The 24,773-nt window shown below is 32.2% G+C and overlaps 2 protein-coding genes across 2 annotated transcripts; both read right to left on the bottom strand.

Annotated features, from left to right (window-relative positions):
- Nucleotides 1-1,647: 1,647 nt before the first annotated feature.
- On the bottom strand, nucleotides 1,648-11,442 carry LOC137832632 (katanin p80 WD40 repeat-containing subunit B1 homolog KTN80.1-like). Its single transcript, XM_068640905.1, has 18 exons — nucleotides 11,090-11,442; nucleotides 10,371-10,501; nucleotides 9,891-10,008; nucleotides 9,348-9,574; nucleotides 9,133-9,235; nucleotides 8,286-8,356; nucleotides 7,640-7,714; nucleotides 7,397-7,540; nucleotides 6,740-6,914; nucleotides 5,673-6,191; nucleotides 4,971-5,027; nucleotides 4,609-4,889; nucleotides 3,632-3,757; nucleotides 3,316-3,390; nucleotides 3,082-3,194; nucleotides 2,867-2,983; nucleotides 2,711-2,779; nucleotides 1,648-2,229 (listed from the first exon to the last, which is right to left on the bottom strand). Exons 1-18 carry the CDS (start codon nucleotides 11,112-11,114, stop codon nucleotides 2,169-2,171), a joined length of 2,487 nt encoding a protein of 828 aa, XP_068497006.1. The 5' UTR covers nucleotides 11,115-11,442; the 3' UTR covers nucleotides 1,648-2,168.
- Nucleotides 11,443-16,105: 4,663 nt separating this feature from the next.
- Nucleotides 16,106-23,170, bottom strand: LOC137832631 (protein STRUBBELIG-RECEPTOR FAMILY 3-like). Its single transcript, XM_068640904.1, has 14 exons — nucleotides 22,399-23,170; nucleotides 21,980-22,109; nucleotides 21,725-21,793; nucleotides 21,316-21,381; nucleotides 21,157-21,228; nucleotides 20,882-20,953; nucleotides 20,729-20,794; nucleotides 20,564-20,629; nucleotides 19,631-20,375; nucleotides 18,529-18,800; nucleotides 18,082-18,220; nucleotides 17,353-17,489; nucleotides 17,088-17,244; nucleotides 16,106-16,511 (listed from the first exon to the last, which is right to left on the bottom strand). The coding sequence occupies exons 1-14, from the start codon at nucleotides 22,496-22,498 to the stop codon at nucleotides 16,449-16,451; spliced, it is 2,154 nt and encodes a 717-aa protein (XP_068497005.1). The 5' UTR covers nucleotides 22,499-23,170; the 3' UTR covers nucleotides 16,106-16,448.
- Nucleotides 23,171-24,773: the final 1,603 nt, after the last annotated feature.

Raw genomic sequence — 24,773 nt, 5'->3', positions numbered from 1 at the left:
GTTTATGTTAGGTGTATTAATTTTATATATCAAATTACTATTCTAAAAATTAAAATTATTTGTATTTATTTGATTTTAATAATTTTTTTTTAAATTATGAATTCTTTATTTTTCTTTTAAATTGGATAAAACCAAGTATTTTAGTCATTGGGTCAACTAACAATTTGTTATTTTTACACATTGTCTTCATATTTAGTAACTAAGAGGAGTTTTATTTAACAAGATTATCATATTCTTCATTTAATAACAAAACATAGGATTCGAATAACATTTAGTATGGAATTAAGCTTCCTTCTAAAGACAAGTAATATTCAAATGATTTATTTTTATATCTTATGACTTTAAATATATTTCAAATTAATTAAAATTACTTCAAAATAATTTTTTCAGTAACTATTATAAAATGTAATGATTTTTATTTGCATAGTCATTTTAATTAAATTGTATACAAAAATATTTGTAGTGTTAATATGTGTAATTAAATTATTTCAAGGTGTGATACATACATGTAATTATCATTTAACTAAAAGATAAAAAAAAATCTGTAGTTGTTATATATAAAGGTTAAATAAAGATGAGTCTAAGGGTGAAAAAAAATAGTCTACTTTGTTTTGACTTTAACTTGCCAAAGGTTTACTTGTTATGGTTAAGGCATTTTCGTATAATTTTATTATATATGTATTAAAAATATATTTAATAATGTAAATGTTTTCGAAGTATTGAAATTGATTGATTAATGTGAATAAATTGAAAAAAATTTATTACTTTCATATTTTAAATTTTTTTATTTTAATTATAATATTAACGCATATTCATATTTTTAAAATATTTAATGTTTTAATCTGATTTATTTAATTATTAATTAAAAAAATCTGGTTGGAGAGCCAAACTATCTCGTTTCACCTCTAATCCAGAGTTAACAGGGTATTGAAAATGTTACTTTCCTGTAAAATAAATAAAGGAATAACAGATCGAAGTTTCAAATCCAACCTAATTTGTCATAACTTAATAAATAACACTTCATTTAAATATACATCACATATTTAAAAATCCAAAGAACTAAATTTAATTTGTTTATTTTTTTTAAGATTTTTTTAAAAGGTATAAGAAGGGGAAAAATCTTATTGATTATACATTATAAAAGTAGCGTCAATTTTCTTATTAGGGTTTATAAGGTCTAATATCATTATCACATTAACTTATTTATGCCAAAACTCAAACATCAGACACAATTCCACGTACTCTTGTCCCTTTTCTTTTCATTTTTCCAGTGAACACGACTTTGGAAGTCTTCTTGACCAACAAATAAAATGAAATAACGCAAGTTTCTAATAAAATAATTAATAAGTACAAAATTTTAAATTTTCTATTTTTATGGAAAAAAATAGTTTTTTTATATCAATAATATAACATTAGATTGGTTATGGTGAACAATAAATTGTTGGAGATCTTAAGTGAACTAGATAGAGATTAAGACACTTTATAGAATATATAAGTGAATGCAAACATCACCTCATAAATCGATTTTTGGAGGTTGAGTTAAACTTAAAATCTCCTTCGTAATATAAATTAATCACAGTAAGTTTGACTATAAGATGATAATCCTGAAGGACAAGGTAGGCAGTATAATAAAAGAAGGTGGAGCAGTTTGAACAAAAAAATGAAGCTCCATTTCATTGAACATAGATCATGAGATATACATAGAAATATGCATGACTATTACTACTACTACATACATCTGACTGATACTGATAGTCACTATTATATGCACCAAGGTGCACCAAACCCAGTTGGGGTCAGTATAACGGGTAGTAACCAGAAAACAAATTGAAGAAAAAAAAAATACGTACAAGCAATAGCCAAGATCAGTGGAGTTATATGGACACAAGCCTTCACAAACAACTGTTGGAAGACCAAGATCCTCAGATGGCTGCTTCCAGCTTTAAGCGTCTAACAACTTTCTTCCAAATATCATTAGATATAATGCTCTTCCATCAACAAAGCCGATGATGACAGCTAATACAGCAAATCATCAAGACAAAATTGTAGGCTATGATCACAATAACCCAACATCAAACCTCCAAGTTTTGAGCACAGTCCTGCCTCAAAGCATATTGGGCCATGTCACTCCTTCACAATTTGACATAAAGTTCATACAGCATTTTCAGTTAGGACTGCTGAATAACAAGATTTAACTCTAGGGCAGACCTGGCTAATATTCCACCCCTCCTGCAGCAAAAAAGAAAATGAAGCTGTGATTCTGGGTTTCTGAATCTACAAGTAAATTAGGTGTCAGTGAAAGTCACATAACACTGTATTCAAAAAATACTGAGCATCATGTTACTCAATTCAATCGGATACTCCCCACATTCCTCACCAAAGAGACAAAAAATGATTAATACCTTGATGGGATGTAAATAAACTGGTAATATGTTAATAATACTTATTCAGGAAAATTGAGAGATTTATGCTTTCATAAAAAACAGAAAGGTGAATAATCTGCCAAAAAGGGAAAAAAAATGAAATTCTGAAATATTCCTTTTACTACTTCAATTTATAGTTGCATGCCCTACTCGGATTTTCCCATCACAAGATTGTTATTTTCAATGTCAAGTAGTGAATGTTCAAAATTCTGAAATAAAGACCAGCACGTGAACAAAATTGTTTTCAATTTACATATTTGTGGCAAGATTAAAAACTGCATGATTACCGTATCAGTATTGGAAGGATCATTTGGATCTTTTGCAGTTCCATAAAGCACTGGTTGCAGCATTCCCGTCTGTCCTCAAGATTTTATAAAAGTTAGCTTCATTCACATATAAAATACATGAGAAAGGGAAAAGAATAATGTGGAAATGGAGGTCACCTTTCCTCTTGATGTAGATCAACACCAACAGAGGGAGGTGCTGAAACAGTAGCACGTATCGTTGAACCAAAAACTGCTACAAGCTTTAACAGCATATCCAGTGACACCTTGGCATGTCTGGACAGTGAGAAGAGAGTAAAAATGAGAAGAGTAACAAGCCCTGTGTTCAAATCCCACCACGAGTTTTCAAAACCAATATATTAATAAACAATTACCTTTCCATCTTGCTATCCAGCAAGCCTGTGAGCACAGGAAGTAAGCAAGAAAATAAATCCATGGTGAAAATCTCCATCTTCTCCACAAGGACACTGATAACATCTGCTTGAACCTGCATCAGCAAGAATATTTTCAGGACTGTATATTCAATAAGAAAACCATATGTTCCTAGTTAGGCACAAAACACTACAAAAATAAGCCTACAAGTAGCATACTACTCGTAAAATACGCACAGATTGATCTGGCAGCTTTCTCAAAGCAGTGGTAGCGCCTTTAATATCATTGCGCTCCCAAAAGTGCCGCACCACCTATAAAAGTAAACAGTATTACCATGATCAGTGAGTGATGTTAATTACAAAATGGTTATAGTTTTTATCATTTTCTTTCTTTAGCCCTGTTTAGCAGACAATAATACAGTTGCACATCAGCGTTACAGCATAAGGCCTAACACTGTTATCACATCTAAGAATAAGACAGACTGAAACATTGAGTATACAAATAAACAAAGACCAAGCATGCAAACAAATATTAATAACTGGCGAAACTTGCCTGTAACTTTGTCAAGCGTGAGCGAAGATTACTTAATGTTACATCATGAGTTTGCATCAGACCTTCGATGATTTTCTCCTCGTTTGCAGAGTTTGAATCCCCTACAGAAATTTGAGGCTCAACTTTCTGCAACATTGATAAACATAAATACTATTAGTTGAATTACCTCAAAGTAACAATTTGTGAAAATGAGTTCGTGATTAAATTTTATCGTTCACATTCTTTCAAGGCATATGAAATCCCTTTTTTATACTTGGTACATTATAAAAGAAAATAGACAGTGAATTTTAGAGAAATAAAAATAGAAAGAAGAGCAATGACACTTGATCAATGATCCAAATTTGGATCGGGGTGCATTCAGATTGTGGTTCAAGAGAAAAAATCTGAGAAACAAACTCCTAAACTTACAATGCCATGTATAAATGTTTGAGCCTGTTTATTAGATAATAGTTTTTTATAAGATATTTATTTCCTCTAGACTAACTTAGCAATTACATTAACCAGATATTCAGATCAGCAACTAAAGAACGCATATCATTTAAACTAAATTTCAATCTGGATGCAAGCTTGCTTGTTGCCGAAGCTCATTAGCAAGATGGGTCTAATTTTGCATTCTTTATTTTATTAAGTCTGGGTTTTCTGGCATAATAGCTTAATAGAACTAAGAAAAAAGAAAAACCTGATAACATGCACAAGAAAAACTGAGAAACCAATACTTGAAAGAATAAAATACATATTTTCCTGATATAATTTGAAATTACATATATCAAAACCTATCACCCAAAAAAGCCACAAATACCCATACCAAATTATCAACCCCATCAAAATTCCAATTGGTTAGCTTCGGGCTTAAAAGTATGAGATCTGGGACCTACCGACCTTCATATAACAAACATAATTTTCACCATAAAACAAACTGGAAGCTCAGTGGATATGCACCATATCAAAACTTTCGTAAAGTGAAGATTGAATTTTACCAGTGTGTCAGGAGATTTATCAGTTCCAAATATTGTCGTCTTGGGAATGGAGGGCAGATTCTTTTGATCTTCAATTAAGGGAATTCTTTCTCTCCTCTCACATACTATAGTGACTGGGGGAGATGCGGGAGATGCTTTAATTTGATCTTCATTGTGAACTTTTTCTCTCGTTTCATTTATCGTGGGGAGGAATACATTACTTTGATCTTCATCAATTTGAATCTTTTCCCTTCTCTCAAACCTCTCAACCAATGACCGGGTCCTTCCGCGTACAACAGCAACTGCGAGAATACAACACAAAAATATTCAATTTTCAGTGGCTTTTATAAAATATAAAATTGCATATATAATGGATTGCAGACCTCCATTGACGTATTTAACTGGACTACTTTCTTCCTTGCGAGGTGAGGATTCATTACCTGAAATATAATAAGGATGTCACTTGTAAACTCAAAAGACTCAACTTCAATCATAAATAATAAGCCAAAATATGCATAACATCTCTATTTGAATGACCTTATACATGGAAGTTCGACTTTTTACTAAAGCAGAACCAAAATCTCAACAAGCTACTTGTCAGAATATCTGCCTGTTCACATCACTAAAAAGAACTTAGCTGTCCAGAGTCTTAGCCAATAGTTTATTCACTATTTTTCAAAGGAAATATAAGTTGGAAGTCAAGGTAAACTTTGCTACAGAGAATTTCATAACATTTCGATATATTTAAAATCAAGGGGCAAATGTAAATATTTGCAAGTATGATGAAAGGTCAAGAAACAAAATATGATTAGAAATTAGCCTTTATTGAGAGGGTTAAGGAAGCATGTGGCGTTAGCTACAAATATAGGTTGGGATCAAAGGAGAAAACACAACAATTCAATAAATGAGAGCTTAAATAGTTGAGGCTAATGAAGTTAGCAATCTACTCATGCTATATAGCTGAGACAAGAGAATTTGTTTATAGCAATAAACAAGATCAAGGAGATTAAGAAAACACGATAGGGAACTATAAAATCGGCAATAACTTGTATTTGATATGCTCAGTGGTTAATAAGAAAACTTACATTTCTTTTGCTCGGAAAATACACTCGGAGATAGGATCTTGTCAAACTTGTCCGTAACACTCTTGATAGGATGTTTATCTTCACACGATTCTTTGACTTCATTCTGAGGTCCTAGATTTGTTTGGAACTTGGGTTCTTTTGTGCTGTCTAATTTAATTGCAGGATCACAAAAGGTTCCAGACTTCATATCTTCTGAAAATCTATCAACATCAAATCTGCCAGTGGATGCTCTCCGTACATGAGCCGGTTTGAGTAACATTCCAGGTTTTGTCTTTGAAAAGGTGATAGTCTCTTTTTCAGATTTTGCTGAGATCTTACCCTCAGGAACATCCCGAGGTACAATGTTCGGTGCAATGAAAGATTTTTTAATTGCTTGTTCATTCGATTTTACTCGAACTCCTGTCGCAGGACTCTGCTTCATTGTTCCCAAGTTGCAAATTTCCTTGAATTCCTCAGGGAGATCTACTTTTTCACTTAAAGACCCTGATCTCGGTAATGTAAAAGGTTTCCCTCCAGAAGCTTTACGTGGAAGAAATAAGCATTTTATTAGATACACAATTGGTAAAATGATCATATTTATAATACATAGACACCAGAACTATGCATGTATCCTCATTCATCATGTCAAGAAATTTACTAGCTGTTACCATGTAAAATTAAATTCAGTATAAGTCACTTCAACAGAGCTGCAAACACAAACACATTCTTTGCTAAAACAGCCATTGATGCTTTATAGGAGAATCCCGTCTACTAATCTGATAGGTTGTACTATACAGCATAGACTCTTGCAATGTCAAATGTGCAAGAACCTTGACAAATCCAAATCTAAACCTAACTTAATCAACATTATCAAGAATGGCAAGATAAAGCAGTTAAAGAACAGTAATTCAGTATGGGTTGGTTTTAGCAAGTTAACCAATGGCAATAAGGAATATCTGTGTTGGCAAAGCATTAAAATGCAGCAAAACTCCATCAAATAAGACAAAAACAGTGCAACTTATAATACAGAACTTCAATTTCCAAAGAGTAACAAAGAAAAGACAAAAGAATAAAAAACATAGGCTTACAGTCAATATATATATTCTTTATCTCTTTTGACTCATCGGGAAACATGCTGCGCAACCCAGAGGTTGGTCTTTCATTAACTTCTACTTTCTCTAGTTTACTTCTCTGAAGATCATGTTTTTGTTCTGTGACTTCATTTTTTTTTGGATCCAAGTCAGCACTATATGGATCAATAAGCTGAAATGTGAAACTACCAGTCAGAATATGGCCAACAAAAATAAAGAGAAAAAACCGATCTAAAAATATATTTCATTCAAACTAAATGGATGCCAAATACTAATATTGCAGTTAATACCCATATTATTTGAAGTGTCGTCTCAACTATTTACTATCGAGAAATAAGCATGTAAAACTGATTACTAATACTATTAACCAATAATAGTAATAATGAGCAATGGTAGATTTTTTTTTTATTCTCAAGCGATCCTGGAGTGCTATTGCACTATATACATAAATCATTAAATGTGCTGGAATTCTGTTTTCCAGGCTATTAAATTTTTTCCCAATTTCAGTATTGCATAAGCAGGGCTGAATTTACAAGTACAAACTCAAAATCATAATAGAGCTAAATATATAAATACAACAGCACGACATGTCTTTAAATTAAAATGTAAAAGAAGCAATCGATCTAAATTGATAAAATAGTGGGTCATACGTACCGATATATCTGCAACCCAGATTCCAACAGAATTTCGGTAGAATGAGCACCCCAAAAGTTTCCCATCGTGAATACAAATATCACCAAGTGTTGTCCATCCCATATCGACAGTATCATGGCATATAACAGGTTCCCATGAATACACCTACAATACATTGGTATAGTATAGCAAATGACATCTTTAATCAGTTGCAAATGCTGTCTGAGTAATTTATATATAATCTAAAAATTGCATTTATTTTACCTTCAAACCATCTTCATGTCCAGTGAATAAGGTCCTTCCATCAGGATGAAAAGCTATTGAGCGTACCCCAGAAGCCTTATAAAAGTAATATGATATATTTCAGATCTCTAATAATTAAAAGCGATATTATAGTTATCAAAGAAAATGCAATAATTTACACTTCTCAAAGAATATGAATTTTATTGTGCTCCTCAAGTACTTGTATTTGGCAGATTGTGGACAGTTAGACATGCTTTAAAATTTCAAAGGCAATATGTTTGATACATATAAGGTACTGTATAGAACACAAGAACACTCTAGGCATCTATAAGCTTAATATTAAGACAAAATACACTATAATCTGCAGGTTACAGGAAAAAATTTAACCAAATGCAGAAAATAGAATGATGTTCTTGTCCATAACTACATCAGTAAATTTTCACTAAAAAAATAAACATAATGTGATGAGAAACTGGAAAGAAGTGTCAAGAAGGGTGATTCAGTACACTACTACTAGTTGAAAAAGAGTAACCATGGAAGTTAGTACTTAGTTGTAGTACAAAATTTGTCTAGAGATTTAGTGAAAGAGAGACAGAACAGACAGAGATGCAAGAACAAATTATAGCATAAATGAATATAATTGTTTCCTTTCAGAAAGTTTAGATACCTCACGTCTGGCAGATCCAATCAGTTCAAAGGTTTCTAAATCCCAGAATTTCACTGTTCTATCTGCAGAACCTGTAAAGTAGTTTGTGAATTTCAATAAGTGTTCTTTCATTAACTTGCATATATTAGTAATAAACCAGGCCTAACTTAACCCCAGAAGTTAGATCAAGAGGGGAGGATTATTAGACAAGCCTTATAATGATTTCCTTTAGCCATATTCCTACCCAATGTGGGACATCCTAACATCATATGTATACAAACAATAAGTTTGTAGAAATTTTGGAGGTAGAGAAGACCAAGTATAGAACACATCACTATTGACATACAACAAATTTCACATCCCCAAGTCAAACGTCTGATAATATCCGAAAATTACATATTCCTTTATTTTTTACGCATAAATAGGCTTTAATACACTCATGATATAATACGTTAGTTTAGAAGAGAGACTAATTGTTAACTGATAATTACAGAATTCGGTAAGATCAAATTTGATATCTACAATATAGATGTGGAAGTTTCATAGTTTGAATCTCCTATAATTGCGAGACTTCTCTCGCTGAAATTAAGTAAAATACTTAGAGAAGGAAAGAATAATACTTTCCTTGTTTTCTAACAATTGTGCATTAAGTTCACTATTTAGTTTGGGGCTCAACAAAATTAGTATAAACATGAAGAGTAGACTAAGAAGGATTTATATTAACATTATCTAAAAGATCTTATATATGTATGTATCTATCCAATAAAAGAAGCTATTATTATGAAACAAATAATCTTTCTATATTCCCAATACATAAACATCTACCACTATTAAATCCTTCAACTGTTCAAAAAAGTTACTAAATCACCTGTGGCCAGGAGAAACTCAAGCGGATGGAAATCTATTGATCTAATGGGTCCTTCATGGAACTTAAAGTCGTGCAAGAGCTTCCCAGCTGTTAGATCCCACACCTGCACAATGGAGTGAGACAGATTCGTGATATATTGGTAAAAAAGATTTGGAAGTTAAAATCTATTGCATGTTAGAGCATCATCGATTTAAGAGTGTGCATATTGTTGTTACCTTCACAACATTATCTAATCCACCAGAAACAACCCAACGACCATCTGGAGTAAATTTGATAGTACTGATGCCCTGGGTATGACCCTTGTACGTATGAATACATCCTTTTTTTCTTATGTCCCAAATCTTTAGATTAGTGTCCGAGGAGCCAGATGCAAAAAATTCACCGAAGGGATGAAACTCAACAGCAGTACAATTGGACCTGTGTCCAGCAACAGTGCGAACCACTATACTTCAAGAACAATAACAAATATATTAGAAGTGTTACTGAAGAATTATCAGAGGTAGGATCATATATGGTGACCAAAATTTGAAAAATGCTGTAAGAATTCAAAATCAGAAGTAGTAACAGTACTTCTGGATTCCATTATAAAATTGTGCAAGCAAGGTAGATAGCCAAACTGCCAAATTCGTAATTCTTTAGTCAAGTAGTTATTTATGATCACCCATTATTCATTTCTCTAGTTTACATTCAGATAAACACCATTCTAGATTTTAATATTATCCTAACTTCATCATGGTTTAGTAGACTAATTGACTTACTCTTTGCTTCTTCCAAATCCCAAAGCTTTATCACACCTGTTGATGCTCCACCAAGCACTAACACTTCTGCTGAGTCAAATGCGACAGATTCAACTGGACTAGTATGACCAGACAAGCTCTGCATATATTAGCAGCAAGTCAAGCATTGTTAGGTCACAGTTATACATGCCACCTGGCACTACTTCCATCAAAACAAAGTCACATACAACTCATAATGAGGAATCCAATCAGGAAAACTATTACAGATGATATATCATTATGATCTGACTATGGTAGTAAATCCCAGTTTCGCAGTAGCCTCCCTATAGTGGCAGTGCCAAAAATGTGAAACAGATAAGTAATGAAAACACAATAACAATTGTAAAACAAGTAGGAGGCATTAGAAATAGACCCTCCATTAAAGTGGCCGAGCCGATGATCTAGCAGTACCCATATCCCAATCAGAATGCTACAAAAAACAAAGCAAGCAATGGCACTGACCATTAATGAAGTTGGCTTCCCAATTGTCCAGAGATTGACCTTGTGATCATCACCTCCAGTAATGAAAAGACGGCATGCCTTCTTTCCAATATTTAAACAATTGACGCTTGCTGAATGAGCCACAAATTCCTCTACAGTTTATTGGCTCAGGAATTCACATTATCAAATAGACCAACACAGTCAACAACACAGAGAGCCAGATTGAAGAAGTAAATAAATCAAGACCCCACAAATTAAAAATCCTAAACCCGGAAAATTCTTATCTTTCAACATCTGATTTCCAAAAGACCAGAGAGAGAGAGAGAAAATGAGGAATATTTCAAATAAGAAAATAAGTACGGATAAGGGGTAAAAGAAAACCTTAAAATTGTAAGTTCCCATTAACTTCTGCAACAATTTCAGGGTAACCAAACCGAGCAAAAATGTAAAGAGCTTAAAACTTTCCATCGTAACTACCAAAATTAGCATCAATTCTTTTTCCCCAGAAAACAAGCACACCAAATCCCACCTTGCCCTCTCCCATAACTTGAACCCAAAAAAAGCAAAAAAAAAAACTAAAACCCTTTGAAGCTGCAAAGAAACACCTAATCTAGATTTCAATAGGAGCTCAGCTACCAGTAACTATTTTTTTTTTTAAATAAAAAAATAAACAAACAATTCCAGGTAACCATTTTCTCTAGCAGAACACATTTAATAATTTATTGTGTGAAAAAGGATACGTAGTTTGTATCCACGCTTTGCCATTTTTTGTTGGGCACCTCAGAAACCACCTTCTGAAGTTGAAATGAGCTTCCTTTCTTGAGTAACGAAGCAATCCAGAACTTGGGTCTACTCCAAAGATGGCTCCCCTGCTGCTGCTACTCTTAGACCACGATTCACAGCAAAAAGAAGAAGAGATTCTTGGACGGGTGGAGATGGAAATCCGAAGCCGAAGGTAGGAATTGGAATGGATGTATCAGGTGAGAAATGGTCTCAAAACAATAATAATAAAAGAAGAAGAATTCAGATTCAACAGTGAGAAATGAGAACGGGAATGAAAATAATGGCCAGGAATTTCTTTTTCTTAATAATAAATACTTTCATTTCCCTTTGCTTTTTCAAATATTTATTTATTTATTTGTTTGTTTTGTAACATTCATTAATTATGTGTGGAACACCAGCAAAGACCCTTCTGTTTTTGTGTTGCAGTTAGACAAAAATAGATTTAAGAATGTCTTTTCACATCAAGATCTTGAGTTAAATTTAAATCTTTATTATGTTCAACTAACATATATATCTAATAAACCACAGTTTTTTATTTTTTTTCTTTCCAAAAGTAAATAGTTTTCTTTTAGGAATAAAAAAGTTATTTGGTCTGTAATTAGAAGCAATATTCGAAATATTAAATATATTTATAAAAATTCAACAAACCATACCTTTTTTATGGCTACTGTTCCCTCTTCAGACTCAAATACCCTCCACATCTTGCTGTTATATTACGAAATTACCTAAACAGCCCTTCTTTTGTTGCTGACGTGTCACCACTTTTGACACAGTTCTTAATTTATTTATTTTAAGTATATAATATTTGAGGTATTAATCAATTAGTTTTTCAATAATATATTTGTTTTTCATGTGGGGTTAAGAATTTGCTCGGTGACCCTGGTTTTTATTTTATTTTATTGTGTCTTGCACGTTTGTGTCTCCACAAAATAAAATTATAATTTTTATTTATTATTATTATTATAAAATTGAGGCTAATAAAGCTGGAAGATATTTACAAATACTTTTCACTCTATTCTATGGCTACCTAATTTATTGAGTAATTTAACTAACAATTGAAGAAGAAGCAATTTGAAGAGAATAAAAGGCACCAAAGGGAGATTCCTTATAACATAATCTTCCTTTCTTCATGTATAATTTTTCATTATGTGGGAAAAAACTTAGAACAAGATATCATCTTTCATTGTTATTCAATAATATGGATGGCCATATATAACAACTGCATTAACAACACTTGCTTCAACCATCGACTCTATTCATTAAAATCTCTATGGTCTATCATCTTTAACTTAATAGATTTTCAAAAATTCATAAATGCTTATTAGTTAAACTGTTCCAAGTCTAGGAATTAATGTAACTGGTGTAAAAAAAATAAATGTAATTAATATTTATGTGTTTTGTAATTCGAAGTCCAGTTGTCGGACTCTATCGACTCAGACCATCACACCTAAACAAAAGATTAAATTCTTAATAAGATACAATAATAAAATATTCATAATAATTATATAAATAAACACAAATTCTAAAGGACTAGGTACGTAGTCATCTAGTACTAAATACTGAGTATTAAGTGGCAAAGTTTGACTTCAATGTCAGATTATTTTTTACAGGTACCCGATGAGTGAAATAGCAAAAATTACAGTAATTCATTAAAAAAGAATGAGTAAGGTGCAGGTGGACTGACCGAGAAAATATTTAATAGTTTTATTGATTTCAATCCATTGAAAAAAAAAATTCAATAACTTAAATATTTTTTAATTTTATATTATAATTATTTAAACTGATCTGACTCACTTAAAAAACAAGCAATGTCTGAATATTTTTTTTTTTTTCAAAAATCAAGTGGATACTGTCCTAACAACTTGTCATTGGATTTAGTCATTTGTGTTGAATTCCATTGACTCATTTCATCAATATGCAGTGCATTTCCACTGACTAACACTGAATTCGTTTAGATCAAACGTGTCTTTCAATAAATTAGAAAAATTTGCAATCAAATCAACATTTCTTAGTGCAGTGGGCCAATTTTCGCAGGCTAAAGTTTAATTGCATGTGAGTAGTTGAATTTAGTGATATCAAAATCCCAATCATGATTGCACACATTTTTATACTCAAAATGTTTATAACCAAAAACATATTAACGGCTTTTTCCCTGTCTATCCAAGTGCATTTCGAATAATTCTTAAGATCCACTGTGTAAAAACACTCAATTTTTTTCTAATTCAAGACAACAAAGTTACTCATATGTAGTGATAAATTTGGAAACAAAATCAATTAGTTACTGATTTTACAAACACATGTTCATGATTCATAATTTATAAACATGAATGATCTACATTTGAACTTACACAAAATCCTAAATCCAAAAGAAATGTGTGAATCTAGTTGTCTTAGTTTTCTTGATCTTGTTCTGTCACTGCCTTTTGAAGCTGTCCAAAATTATTAGTACATGAAGTTTCTGACTTAATTATAAAAGTAAACAGCCCAAAGAAAAAAGGTTTACAAGGCTCATATGATGTGGGGTTCAACATTTGAACGTTGAATTGGTGAAATGTTTTTCATGTGCAAGACAGCAAGAGAATGTTTTGAAAAACACCACATTCACTGAAACATGAGTGTCCCTTGCATCATCAAAATCATGTAAGTAAAGAAAAGTGGCATCATTCACCCTCATGTCTGCTCCACTACATCAAACATTATTTTTCCAAAACTAATTTTAACTAAACACTTCAATTTAATATAATCACATATTCGTCTTTTTTAATGCATAAAAATCGCGAGAAAACTAAATCTTCAAAGGAAAAAAAATCATTCCATAAATGGTTGGAGGGCACATGGACAAAAAAATGCACCATTTTCACAGTACGTTTTTGTTAGGATGTTTGATACTATTTTGAACTTGTTTTTCATGATTTTTTTCTCTCCATGTGAGGTTGAGGTTGTGTACCATCTCCCACGCCACGTTGTGTTAATACTTTTTCTATTTTTTTTATCGACGATAAAAAATAAATAAATAGGAATCACTTAAGGGGTGGTTCAACCCTTATCCATAAAGAGCAAAACATTTTATCATACTCCTATCACGAAACGTCTACCTGATTATCTAAGGAACAACCAAATTAATCACAGGAAAACATTAAATTATCATCATCATACAATCCACTGGGTTCAAAACTCAATTAGAGTACCCGAAGGAAGCACAATGAGACTTTGCGTAAATCCACGACCAAACTTTTACCTGTACTAAGACGAATACTTCGAGCGCATCTACCACCCCTATCGAAGGACACACAGTTCCTATGATAAACACTAATATAAATACGGATGCGAACACGAAAATATATATATAATTTTTAAAATGTAGATATGAAAACATAGATCTATATATTATATAATTTGATAATAAATATTTACCTGCATAAGTATATTTCAGTTTTTTTAGCAGAAAAATATTTATGGTTGATTTAAAAGAATTTATTATTTATTTATAATTATAATAAAATTTTATATAATAAATTTGAGTTTTTAAAAAATTAATATATATTTTTTTAAATTATATTAAAACCGTTGTTAAAGTTATAAAAATCTAATAAATATTTTTTAAATTAAATATTTTATCAATCACGTGTGTCCGAAAAAGATATTCCATAAGATTTGTCCAAACCTCATATATATTAATACAAGCTAATTAATAAAAAAAATCCTATAATTAGAACCTATTTCGTATTTCTTGAACATTTTACTTTTGTTTTATTAGAATGAAATCCAATAAATAAATAAATAAAATCCAAGGGAGGATTTTGGTAAATGTGGCCCTCGAAAGACAGGAACACACAGATTCCTCGGAAGTCTTAAAATCGAAGTGTGTGTATTTTAATAATTATTTTTTATATTTTAAGTTAACTAAATGAAATAACGGAAGTGTTTGACTGAGAAACGGAGAAAAATTATGGTACAACCCGTGGCACCGTCATGTTGTCGTTTGGTTCTTTTTTAAAATTTTGATGCAGTCGTTTTCAATGTCAGCAACTTTCACCTCCACAGTTCACTGTATCAGGCTTTTACCTTTTTCTCTTTTCTTTTTAACCAGCCAACACAAAACGACAACGAAATAATGCACCCAAAGCTGTTACAACATGACAACGACGCATCACCATGTGCACCTTAAAGCTACAACCACACACCAATGTTTAGCCCATCAGGCCCATGGGCCACACTAAAGGTTTCACTCTTTGGGCCTACTTATGGGACTAATAAATAAATAATACACTTAAATATAAATAAATATAATCTATTTTTGCTACAAATATCAAAAGGGTGGATGGAATATTCAAGCCTGTTTATTGTGTTTATTACGAAAAATAATTATTCAAAAAACGTATATAACAATTGGTTGTGGTAAAAGAAACCTTTTAAGCTTTCTCAATAAGTTTCTTCAAAGCTAAAACATGATTTCTTTGAAGACACTTCCAAATTGTAGAATCACTTCGTTTAAAAGTCAAATTTATCCTTATTTAACGCCGTAACGCATTGATGGGTTTGGATTCCTAAAGAAGGTACGTGAACTTTCTTAAGAGATGGTAAAAAAATTAATTTATATACACTCAATATTAAATCACGTAATCACAAATTGTAGAATATGACAAATATAATTACCATTTTAGAGACATATGACAAACTTTTTCCTTACTTTTTTTTTTCGTAAATTAAACAACAACAAATAATAAAAAACATTCACTTCACAAAGGGTGACATATTAAATCACGTAACTAGACTGTTTTTCTCTACAAAGGGTGACAGTTTAGTGGGTTATGAGTGGTAATATGTTAACACTACAAATAATAAAAAACATTCACTTCACAAATCAACAAAATAATATTTTAATTATATTTAATTTATTTTTTTAATTTTAAATATTATTATATTATTATAATATGGTCTCATGTATATCTTTTTGTTTGTTTTGTATGGTGTTAAAGAAATCTATCTTTTCCTTATATATGATACATAAGCCGAAAAGCATAGTGTCTACAACAACATGGACAAAGATGGATCACACTTTCGTGACATACTAGACTATTAACATAATTCATCTTAGTAACTAAAAAAACTGAACAATCAAGTATAAACATTGCACAACATTCCTGCTAACTCATAATTACATTAGAAACCAGATTTTTCAACACACATAAGGTAAAAATCTTTGGCTCACAAAATTAATAAACAAAAATAGACAAGATCTTGGAACCAAAGCTTATCATCAGCACCACTTCCTGGCTAAGGGAATTCATCTTCCCACGGATTGCTGCACTTTTTTCACATCATTCGCAGGAGATCTTGAACAATTTCCGACATTGCAGGTCGGAATTCAGGTTCACGCTGGAAGAAATTAAGTAAAAATATTTACAAAAATTATAAATGATAGACGATAAAAAGTTACGTTTGTGCAATGCAACCAGAAGACAATATACAACTCAAACATCACTTTTTCTAAAAGCACTATCAGTTTCTCCTTCTTTAGGCTTTGGCATTGAATAGAATAGCACACAAAATTTCCAACTATCATGCAATGAGTGTACTTCTAAATGTTTCTGTATCCAATAATCAATTAGTAGGTACAAAAGTCAGTCCATGCAAAATTGCAACCTCTAAATGTTTCTGCATCATATGCCATTTTAAATGTTTTTGCTAACTTGATATATTTTATGGAGCTTTTCAAAAGTCTGACAGAAATAATCAAAATCTTGATTATCTTTTGATTCCATTACTTTATTATTTGTTTTCATAGTCTTATTCCTATTATTAAGTGTACTTTAAGCCTAATTTAATATCATAAAATCGGCTTATAAAATTTTCACTCACTTATATACTATTTCAATCTCTAGCCGATGTGAGATCTCCAACACCTATCATACCTCTACCAGCCACATTCACTTAACTAATATATTAGATTACCTGTAGACATGAAGAAACAATATCTGCAACACGTGACAAAGACTTCATAGAATAGGCTCCGCTTAAGCAGGGATCAACCATTTTTGACAAGGTATCAATGTCATGGAGTTGAGGAACAGCCCATCTGACCAAAAATTGCTCCGCACGAGGCCGTGACCTAAACATTTGCGATGCTTTAGCCAAATTTGATATTTCAAGCATTGTTTCTGTTAAGCTGGAAAATATAATGAACACAGATATCATAATTGATAATGAGATTGCTCACTTGTCATGAGATTTTCGTCCAGTAAGGAGTTCTAACATTACAACACCAAAACTGAAGACATCACTTTGCTGCGTATAACTTCCAGACTCAAATTCTGGAGCACTGTAACCATAAGCAGTAAGGAGACGTCCTGATAACTGAGATTAGATGCATCATTGTTAGACAGAAATGTAACAAAAACAGAAGAAATAAACTTAAATCTTGGGTCTGTCTGTAATAGTACTTTTTGCCACCCAACAAGATAAACCCTGAAAATATTGAATACAGTTTTCTGAAATTCAGAATATCAGGAGAACTACAATTTAAGTCATTTAGTTATATATACAACAGAGTTTATGAACCAGACCAATCATCCATTTCAGTTCTTAGTACCAAATAATTTCTATATTCAAAATTTCCAAACAAGCGCTGCATAGTGGCATAAACTGTCGCTCCTTTCATACAATATGAAATTCCATTTCATACCTTCATCTTTATTGATTCTGAAAAGTAAAAACTAACTATGAATTACTTCATAAAATTAATTACCCTCTAAAAATCTTCTATCCAAACACAAGCCTAAGGTCTAATAAAATATCTGATCATATGTTTTTGCACTTACTCTTTACATATGAATTATTCCATGACATTCAACAGCACTACAAGAATGTCTGCTACATAGTTAAGAAGCCTAAAATGAATTCAATAAATATCAGTTGAGAATTCACATATGAAGAAATTAAAAGTTACCTGACCCGTAGAGCCAGAAGATAACAATGGCCCTAATCCACAATCAGAGATGCACACTTCCAAATTGTCATTCAGAAGAACATTAGTAGACCTAAAATTTCGATGCACAATAGGTGGCCGAAAGTTCTCATGCAGATACCTTGTACATGAAGGAAAAGGAATATCAGAGTTAAGACCGTCATGAAAAGAAAAATCAAAGCCATGGCTTATTGCTAATGGTCTAGAACATAAGTAGTTTATACCAACAGAACCAAATTTATGCTATGTTAAAAGACCTTCCACAATTTTACCTTTGGCTATAGTCTCAGTTAATATATTCTAGGATAAAAGTGACTTAAATATGACAGCAATGCTTCCCACCTCCAAAAGGTACTACTTAGTGACCAATATTGAGTTTATCTAACTAAAAAAAATCGAACTAAAGTTTGGGTTGGTCAGTAAACTCACTCTAAAGCTCTGGCAGCTCCAAGTGCTACTCGAATGCGTGCATTCCATGGAAGTTTGATTCGTTGATCATCGTCCCCATGCAATACATCATGTAGGGTTCCATTACTGCAATACTCATATACAAGTAGTCGTTGGCTATGTTCAACACAGTAGCCTATAAGCCTTACAATATTTGCATGTTGAATATTTGAGATGCTGGACACCAATTGAAGAAATTGCTCATGACTCTGCCCCATGGAAGCAGTAGCATCCAGTTTCCTCACAGCCAATAGCTAAAAAGAACATTTGAAATACATAATAAGCATGTGAAGCACCGGTAGTCAAGCCAGGAAAATTAGATAACAGGTAATCTCAAGCAAGGAAAAGTAAAAGGCTGTGCAAAGCTTCAAAAATCACAAACCAATATATTTATCCTAATAAAGTATGAACCTGGGCAAAGTCAATGGTCATCAAGGCAACACTCAATATTATCTGTTGGATTAGAACTATTTAAAATATATAGCCAGGAGTGAATAGCTGCATGTTTTAGTGACTGGCTGACTAGTAAGTGAGATAATTTGTTCGTCCTTTGTAGCACTAGGTGTAGCTATTTTCTGCTTCACTTAAATTTCTCCTAAACCAATATAAACTCTTTTCAGAAAAAAATCATTGATCAAATCAGTGCTCATGAATTTCATTTCTGCAGATGAAGCTGGCTGGACCACAATGATTTTGAGGACCAAAGCACCCAATCAGAACTTGTTATTAGATAGGTTGAAGAGTAGTTTTCGAGAGCATTGCTTGGGTCCAAACAGTAACAGAATATATCAATTGGCCTTGGACATTATTCAATATGATCATAACATAAGCATTGACAGAAAATCTGAACTAACACGAGCAGGTTCTTGCTCTTCAAAAAAACCCAGGCCGCAGCAAGACAAAGGGGCAAAAACATAAGTGTTTCAATTGCTAAAAGAACAGGTTTAAATAGAAACAAGAAATGCATCAATGATGAGACATTTGAGAGGAAATGAATACAAAAGAATGCCAATTTAGACATGTTATAAGACTACCAAGAATCCTTTATGTATAGATAAAAATATACACGCTATAAGAATATTACCTTCCCATCAGGGAGTTCAGCCCGATAAACAGGCCCTAGTGTGCCTTCCCCAATACAGTTTTCTTGGGAAAAGTTATTCGTATATTGTTGAAGCAATGCAACAGTGTAAACTTTGATGGAATTTGTCATAACTTGTTTTTCAGTTTCTTTGGTAGCTGTAGCCGGATTGATGGTGATGTTCTCACCAGAAATGGTTGGAAAAGAGTGTTTTGGTGGTGGCTGCAGGGGTGAAAGTTTGGAACCCCCTCCAGTGTTCATTGATTGATGGCCATTATTGCATTCAGAAGTTGCAGATACTACTTTCAAATATACGTCTTCTTCATCTTGAACCTTAGGAATCGAATTTGTACTTCTATTTGGTACTTCATATTTACCCTTTTCCTCTTGGTTAGTTGTTCCAAAAACAGAATCATTGCATGTAGGTTTACTCAAAGGTCCCGTAAACACACCCACATCATCAAGTTTCTTAGCATTTTTCTTCTCCGGCCTCCTCTTAATGCAACATAACATTAGAAGACAAACTCCCAATACAATGAAAGCAAAAATACCTGCACCAGCAATCCAGATGATGCTCTTAGCAATAAAAGACTTCCTAGTACTTGCAGGCACTTGTGCTGTCAGGGCAGAAGGACCATATCCCACTTTCCAAGGTGATTCTTGGGGGGGTGGAACCATGCCTATGGGTGCAGGGGCCGCAAGAGGAGGTGATGGAATGATAGTAGTATTAAACGGATTCCCATTTTTACTGCAAAGGACATGCTACTATCTTAACTAGAATAAAAGATCTGGAAATAAGGTAATGAACTGATTTATCTTATAATAACATACTTAAAACATCTGGAATAAAACATTCATAGCGCAAAGTTCAAGATTTATTGTTATTTCTCATAATGTCACACCTGAACCAAGACTACAAAACAGAGCATGACTCACCTGAAATTAGGGATAGATAATAATTTTGGAGGAATTGGCCCAGAGAATAAATTGTTCTCTATATCCCTACATAATAACATATCACAAGTAAAACATTTTTAGTTCTATGCGTTTATGCAGTTTCAGGATATATCTGAAAATGTAATTCAATAGTAAGAATCGTACAGATCTTGAAGAGGCAGGTCTTGCAACACATAAAGGGTCCCAGAAAGTTGATTATTTTGCAAGTGCCTGAAAGTGAAAAATGAATCAATAAGAAATAACACCTCATTACAAGTAGAAAAATATAAGTTATTAACAGCTAGAAATTTTACTCACAATGTGGTAAGAGATGATAAACTCCCTGTTGAAGAAGGCAGCTGACCACTCAAGTTGTTATTTGAAAAGTCCCTGAAACATGCATAGGGTTTCCATAAATTGTGCATGGAAATGGAATGAAGAAAGAGAAATGCCAGTCCAATTTAAAATCATTTCTAACATATTGATTGAACCAGTACACTGATGAAATAAATGTAGGGTTTAAGCATTGAAAGGGTTGCTTAATTATCAATGAACAGCATTTATCTTCCTAAATGGACATTTCAAGAACTCACAAGTTTGACAACTGAGTTAATAAGGACAAGGCATCTGGAATGCTTCCGTTTAACCGATTTCCTGAGAGAGACCTAAATATTCAAAAAGAAACATAAAGTGGTTAAGTATTCTGGTACTGTTATAAAATTATGAATTTCAAGATCGTAATGATAACATACAAGCTCCTCAAAGTAGGGGGCAAAGTAAATGGAATAGGCCCTTCAATGTGGTTGTTACCAAGATCCCTGTGCAATGGTGAAACAGAAAGCTTCATGAGGTTTTCTAGTACGAATACCAATAATTACACAATTACTTGTCAAGAGCTAAATTTTCCAAATTAATCTAAACAAAACTGACTCCTTCTATAACCAGTGACTTTAGGCAAATATGAGCCTAGTGTACATAATTTTTATGTAGTAACCATCATTTATGTGCATATTTCGGTATACATGTGCACTGGACAGTATTCACAGTGAACACAAGTATTTATGTGACATAAATACAGCTAAATGGAGTAACTCTGGAAAGCAAGAAATGTTTGCATGTGAAATCAGCACAGGTACAATTATCTCGAAAGGTACCACTTACAATTCTAAAATGGATGGGAAATTCAAATTGCTGCCCAGCTGTCCTCCCAAATTCATGCTTCCGAGGTGTCTGTCAAATATAAATTCCACTGAGCCTTATCCCAGGTGTTCACATTCAGCAGTATAAATCAACAACTTATGCAATGCAACCCTAAATGTAACACTATCCTTTGCATTTGAAACCAATTACCTAGAATATGAAAACAATAGAACAATTGTAACCAATAACAACTTAAGAAAGGGAGGATAGACATACATAGCAGTTATGTTGGAGAAGACACAAGCAACACCTTGCCACAGTTCTGCACATGGATCTCCTCCCACGGATTTCCACCCTTGAAGTGGTGGCGACCCCAGAGAAACATATAGACTATTGATTGCACCAACTGTAACCATGAAACAGATTAGTTTAGATAACTTATGCACTTTAGAAGCAAAACATACAGATTATGCACAGAAATGACTGTAGAATTTACTTTCCGCTAGCGAAATTCCAAATATTCTGTGCTAAAGTTAAAAACTTATTAGCCACAATAACAAGTAAAGAAGAAATAGAACTTCATTTTCTAGCTATTTTTCTTCGGCTTTATTGTACCTTTCCTGAGAAGTAAATGAAGCATCATATTTATAAAATGGAAATAAAACTAGGAAATGAGAAAACTCTATTTGCAATACCATCAACCATATCAGTATCTCCAACACAGAAAGTCCCTGCGAGAATCACCACGCAGATGACAAAAATCCCAACATGCAACTCCAATTTGGTGCTGCCCATTTTCTCAATGGAGTTAACTTCCAAGGTTGAAGCTACAGAAGCTATATACTGAAGCTGGGGAAGCTCTAGACTTCAAAACTGAAAACACACTACAGAACAAGACAAATATAGAAACTTCCACGAGAATCCGAGGTAATCCTTAAAAGGGAGTCAAACCCTTTTCAGAACAGAGCCAAAAGTAAAGGAAAATGAAAATGGTAGGGGGGAAATGGCTAAAATGAAAAAGGTTATAGTGTGATATGGGAGAAAGAAGGAGACTTAGGAGACGAAGAAAATGGACAAAAAGTGGGAAATGCAGGAAGAGTTGAGAAACCCTAAAGATGGTTTGGAGAAAGGAAGTAGTGTCGTCGAAAGCACACACTAGTGTACAGTGTAGTGTAAGTATATACAGACACTGTGCGAGACTCTTTTCTCTGTCTTTCTTCTCAAAAGCAGAGACAAACAGAGCGCTTTTTTAGCCATCATTCAAAAATTGTTTTACATGTTTAATTTGAATGAGGGGTCCACCATCTGCTTCGGACATAAAAGGATTTATGAGATTTCTGCAACGTTTGTTTCGATTTCTTACAGCGGTGAAATGTGAAGAGAAAAAAACGAGGAACACTACTTTGCATAAACATAAGTACATAAGCTTAGTCAAATTCATAATTTTGAATTTTCGTGTGCCAACTTAAACCTTACTGGTATGATCGTACCACTGAATTTATAGCAACGGTCATGTATAATTAAGGATAATGTCCATATTTAACATCATAACGTTTTTTAATCATCAACAAATAGAATGAAAAAAAAAAAAACTTCAACTATCCATTCATTTGCAAAATACTTTAATGTGGTTTAAAACATTTTGACTCATTTTATTTAATTATTAATTATGAGTATTGATTTCTTTTTTTCAATGGTTACTTTGCATTTATTAAATTCAATTAGTTGTTCAATTAGAATGAAAAGGCGTTTTGCTGAGTAAAATAAAAAATATATTTATAAATTAGTATCATTGAGTTCAGTTTTGAAACAAGAAAATTCATATAAGCTAGCTTGTTTCATATAATATAGGAAAGTATTTAAAGGGCCGAGTTCGAAATTATGTGTTTATGTTCTTTGTTTTTAAAACTTCGATTCTATATCATCACAAACGGAAATTTTGAATAATCAATCTTTTAAGTAGAAGACAATATTCGTTATGGTAATAATAAAAGATTAAATAGAGCACACAAAAATTATAGATGAATTAATTAAGCTTCTGTTTGGATCAGGGAGTACATTCATGCAGACGGAACTAAGGTGTACCCCTTATTTGAATCAACTGATTAATGAAAATAGGGGAGCGAAATAGATGGTTGAAAGGTGAAAATTCCTTCTTACAAGTGCAAAGAAAGATGAGGGAGAGAAAAAAAGCCACCTAAAAATGTGATAATGACGCATGTGCCCTCATTTATTTTATAAAATTTTCTATAAATTAATCATATAATTTTTATATATTTTGTCCTTATTAATCAGAATTAATAAAATACATTATTTGAAATTTGAGGCTTTATAATAATATAATAATAAAATAAATAATAATATTATAAATATTTATATATTTATAACAGTAATTTTTTTATTAATATTAATAATATAAATGTTTAAATATCAAAATACAAATAATATGTAAAATTAATTTATAAAATAATAATTTTAATTAAAATAAATTTTTAAAATAATGATAATAAATATAAATTAATAATAATTAAATAATTATTATTAATTTTATTTTATATTCTTTTATTTATAATTAAAATTTTACATTATTTTAATTCACTAAAATGTACACAAAATTATTTTTTTTATACACAAAAATAAATTTGTAATCTTACAATTTATACCATTAAAAATAATTAGAATATTCTTATAACCATCACATCATTCACCAATTTGAATAAATTTTCCTCACACATACACTCTAACATACCTCCATCCAAACAACCTCAACTTTTTTTCACACTTTATTCATACTTCACTCCCTCAATTTTTCACTCCCCCACCCCTCTAATTCAAACAAAGCCTTAAGAGATGCACTCCATGTGTTCGTTATTGTCCTTTGCTTTGAGAAAGGGTTTCATGGCAGTTAGATTTTAGTTGTGACACAGAATAAGCAAGTTTAGTAAAAATTAGAGCAGAAACGAGATGGTTGATGCATGGTTGGTTTACTCCAAAAAGGAATGCAGAAGTTAGATTGTCTTCAATGGTGCAAAAGTATAATTTATATTTGAGTGAAGACCACGTTTCAAAC

Source organism: Phaseolus vulgaris, chromosome 6, assembly GCF_000499845.2.
Source record: "Phaseolus vulgaris cultivar G19833 chromosome 6, P. vulgaris v2.0, whole genome shotgun sequence".
Classification (NCBI taxonomy): Eukaryota; Viridiplantae; Streptophyta; class Magnoliopsida; order Fabales; family Fabaceae; genus Phaseolus; species Phaseolus vulgaris.
Note: the sequence above shows the minus strand (reverse complement) of the source record. Positions and strands in the feature narration are given on the sequence as shown.

Bases quoted from the DNA above. Each gene is read 5' to 3' on its own strand.
- LOC137832632 (XM_068640905.1), bottom strand. From the start codon at position 11,114: ATGGCAAAGCGTGGATACAAACTAC. The intron at 3,391-3,631 runs GCAAGTTTCGCC...TTACTTTTATAG, and splicing joins CACGCTTGACAAAGTTACAG to GTGGTGCGGCACTTTTGGGA. The intron at 2,780-2,866 runs GTGACCTCCATT...TCTTGAGGACAG, and splicing joins GATCTACATCAAGAGGAAAG to ACGGGAATGCTGCAACCAGT.
- LOC137832631 (XM_068640904.1), bottom strand. From the start codon at position 22,498: ATGGGCAGCACCAAATTGGAGTTGCATGTTGGGATTTTTGTCATCTGC. The intron at 18,221-18,528 runs GTGAGTTTACTG...TTCATGTACAAG, and splicing joins GGAGCTGCCAGAGCTTTAGA to GTATCTGCATGAGAACTTTC. The intron at 17,490-18,081 runs GTAACTTTTAAT...ATCTAATCTCAG, and splicing joins CTTCTGGCTCTACGGGTCAG to TTATCAGGACGTCTCCTTAC.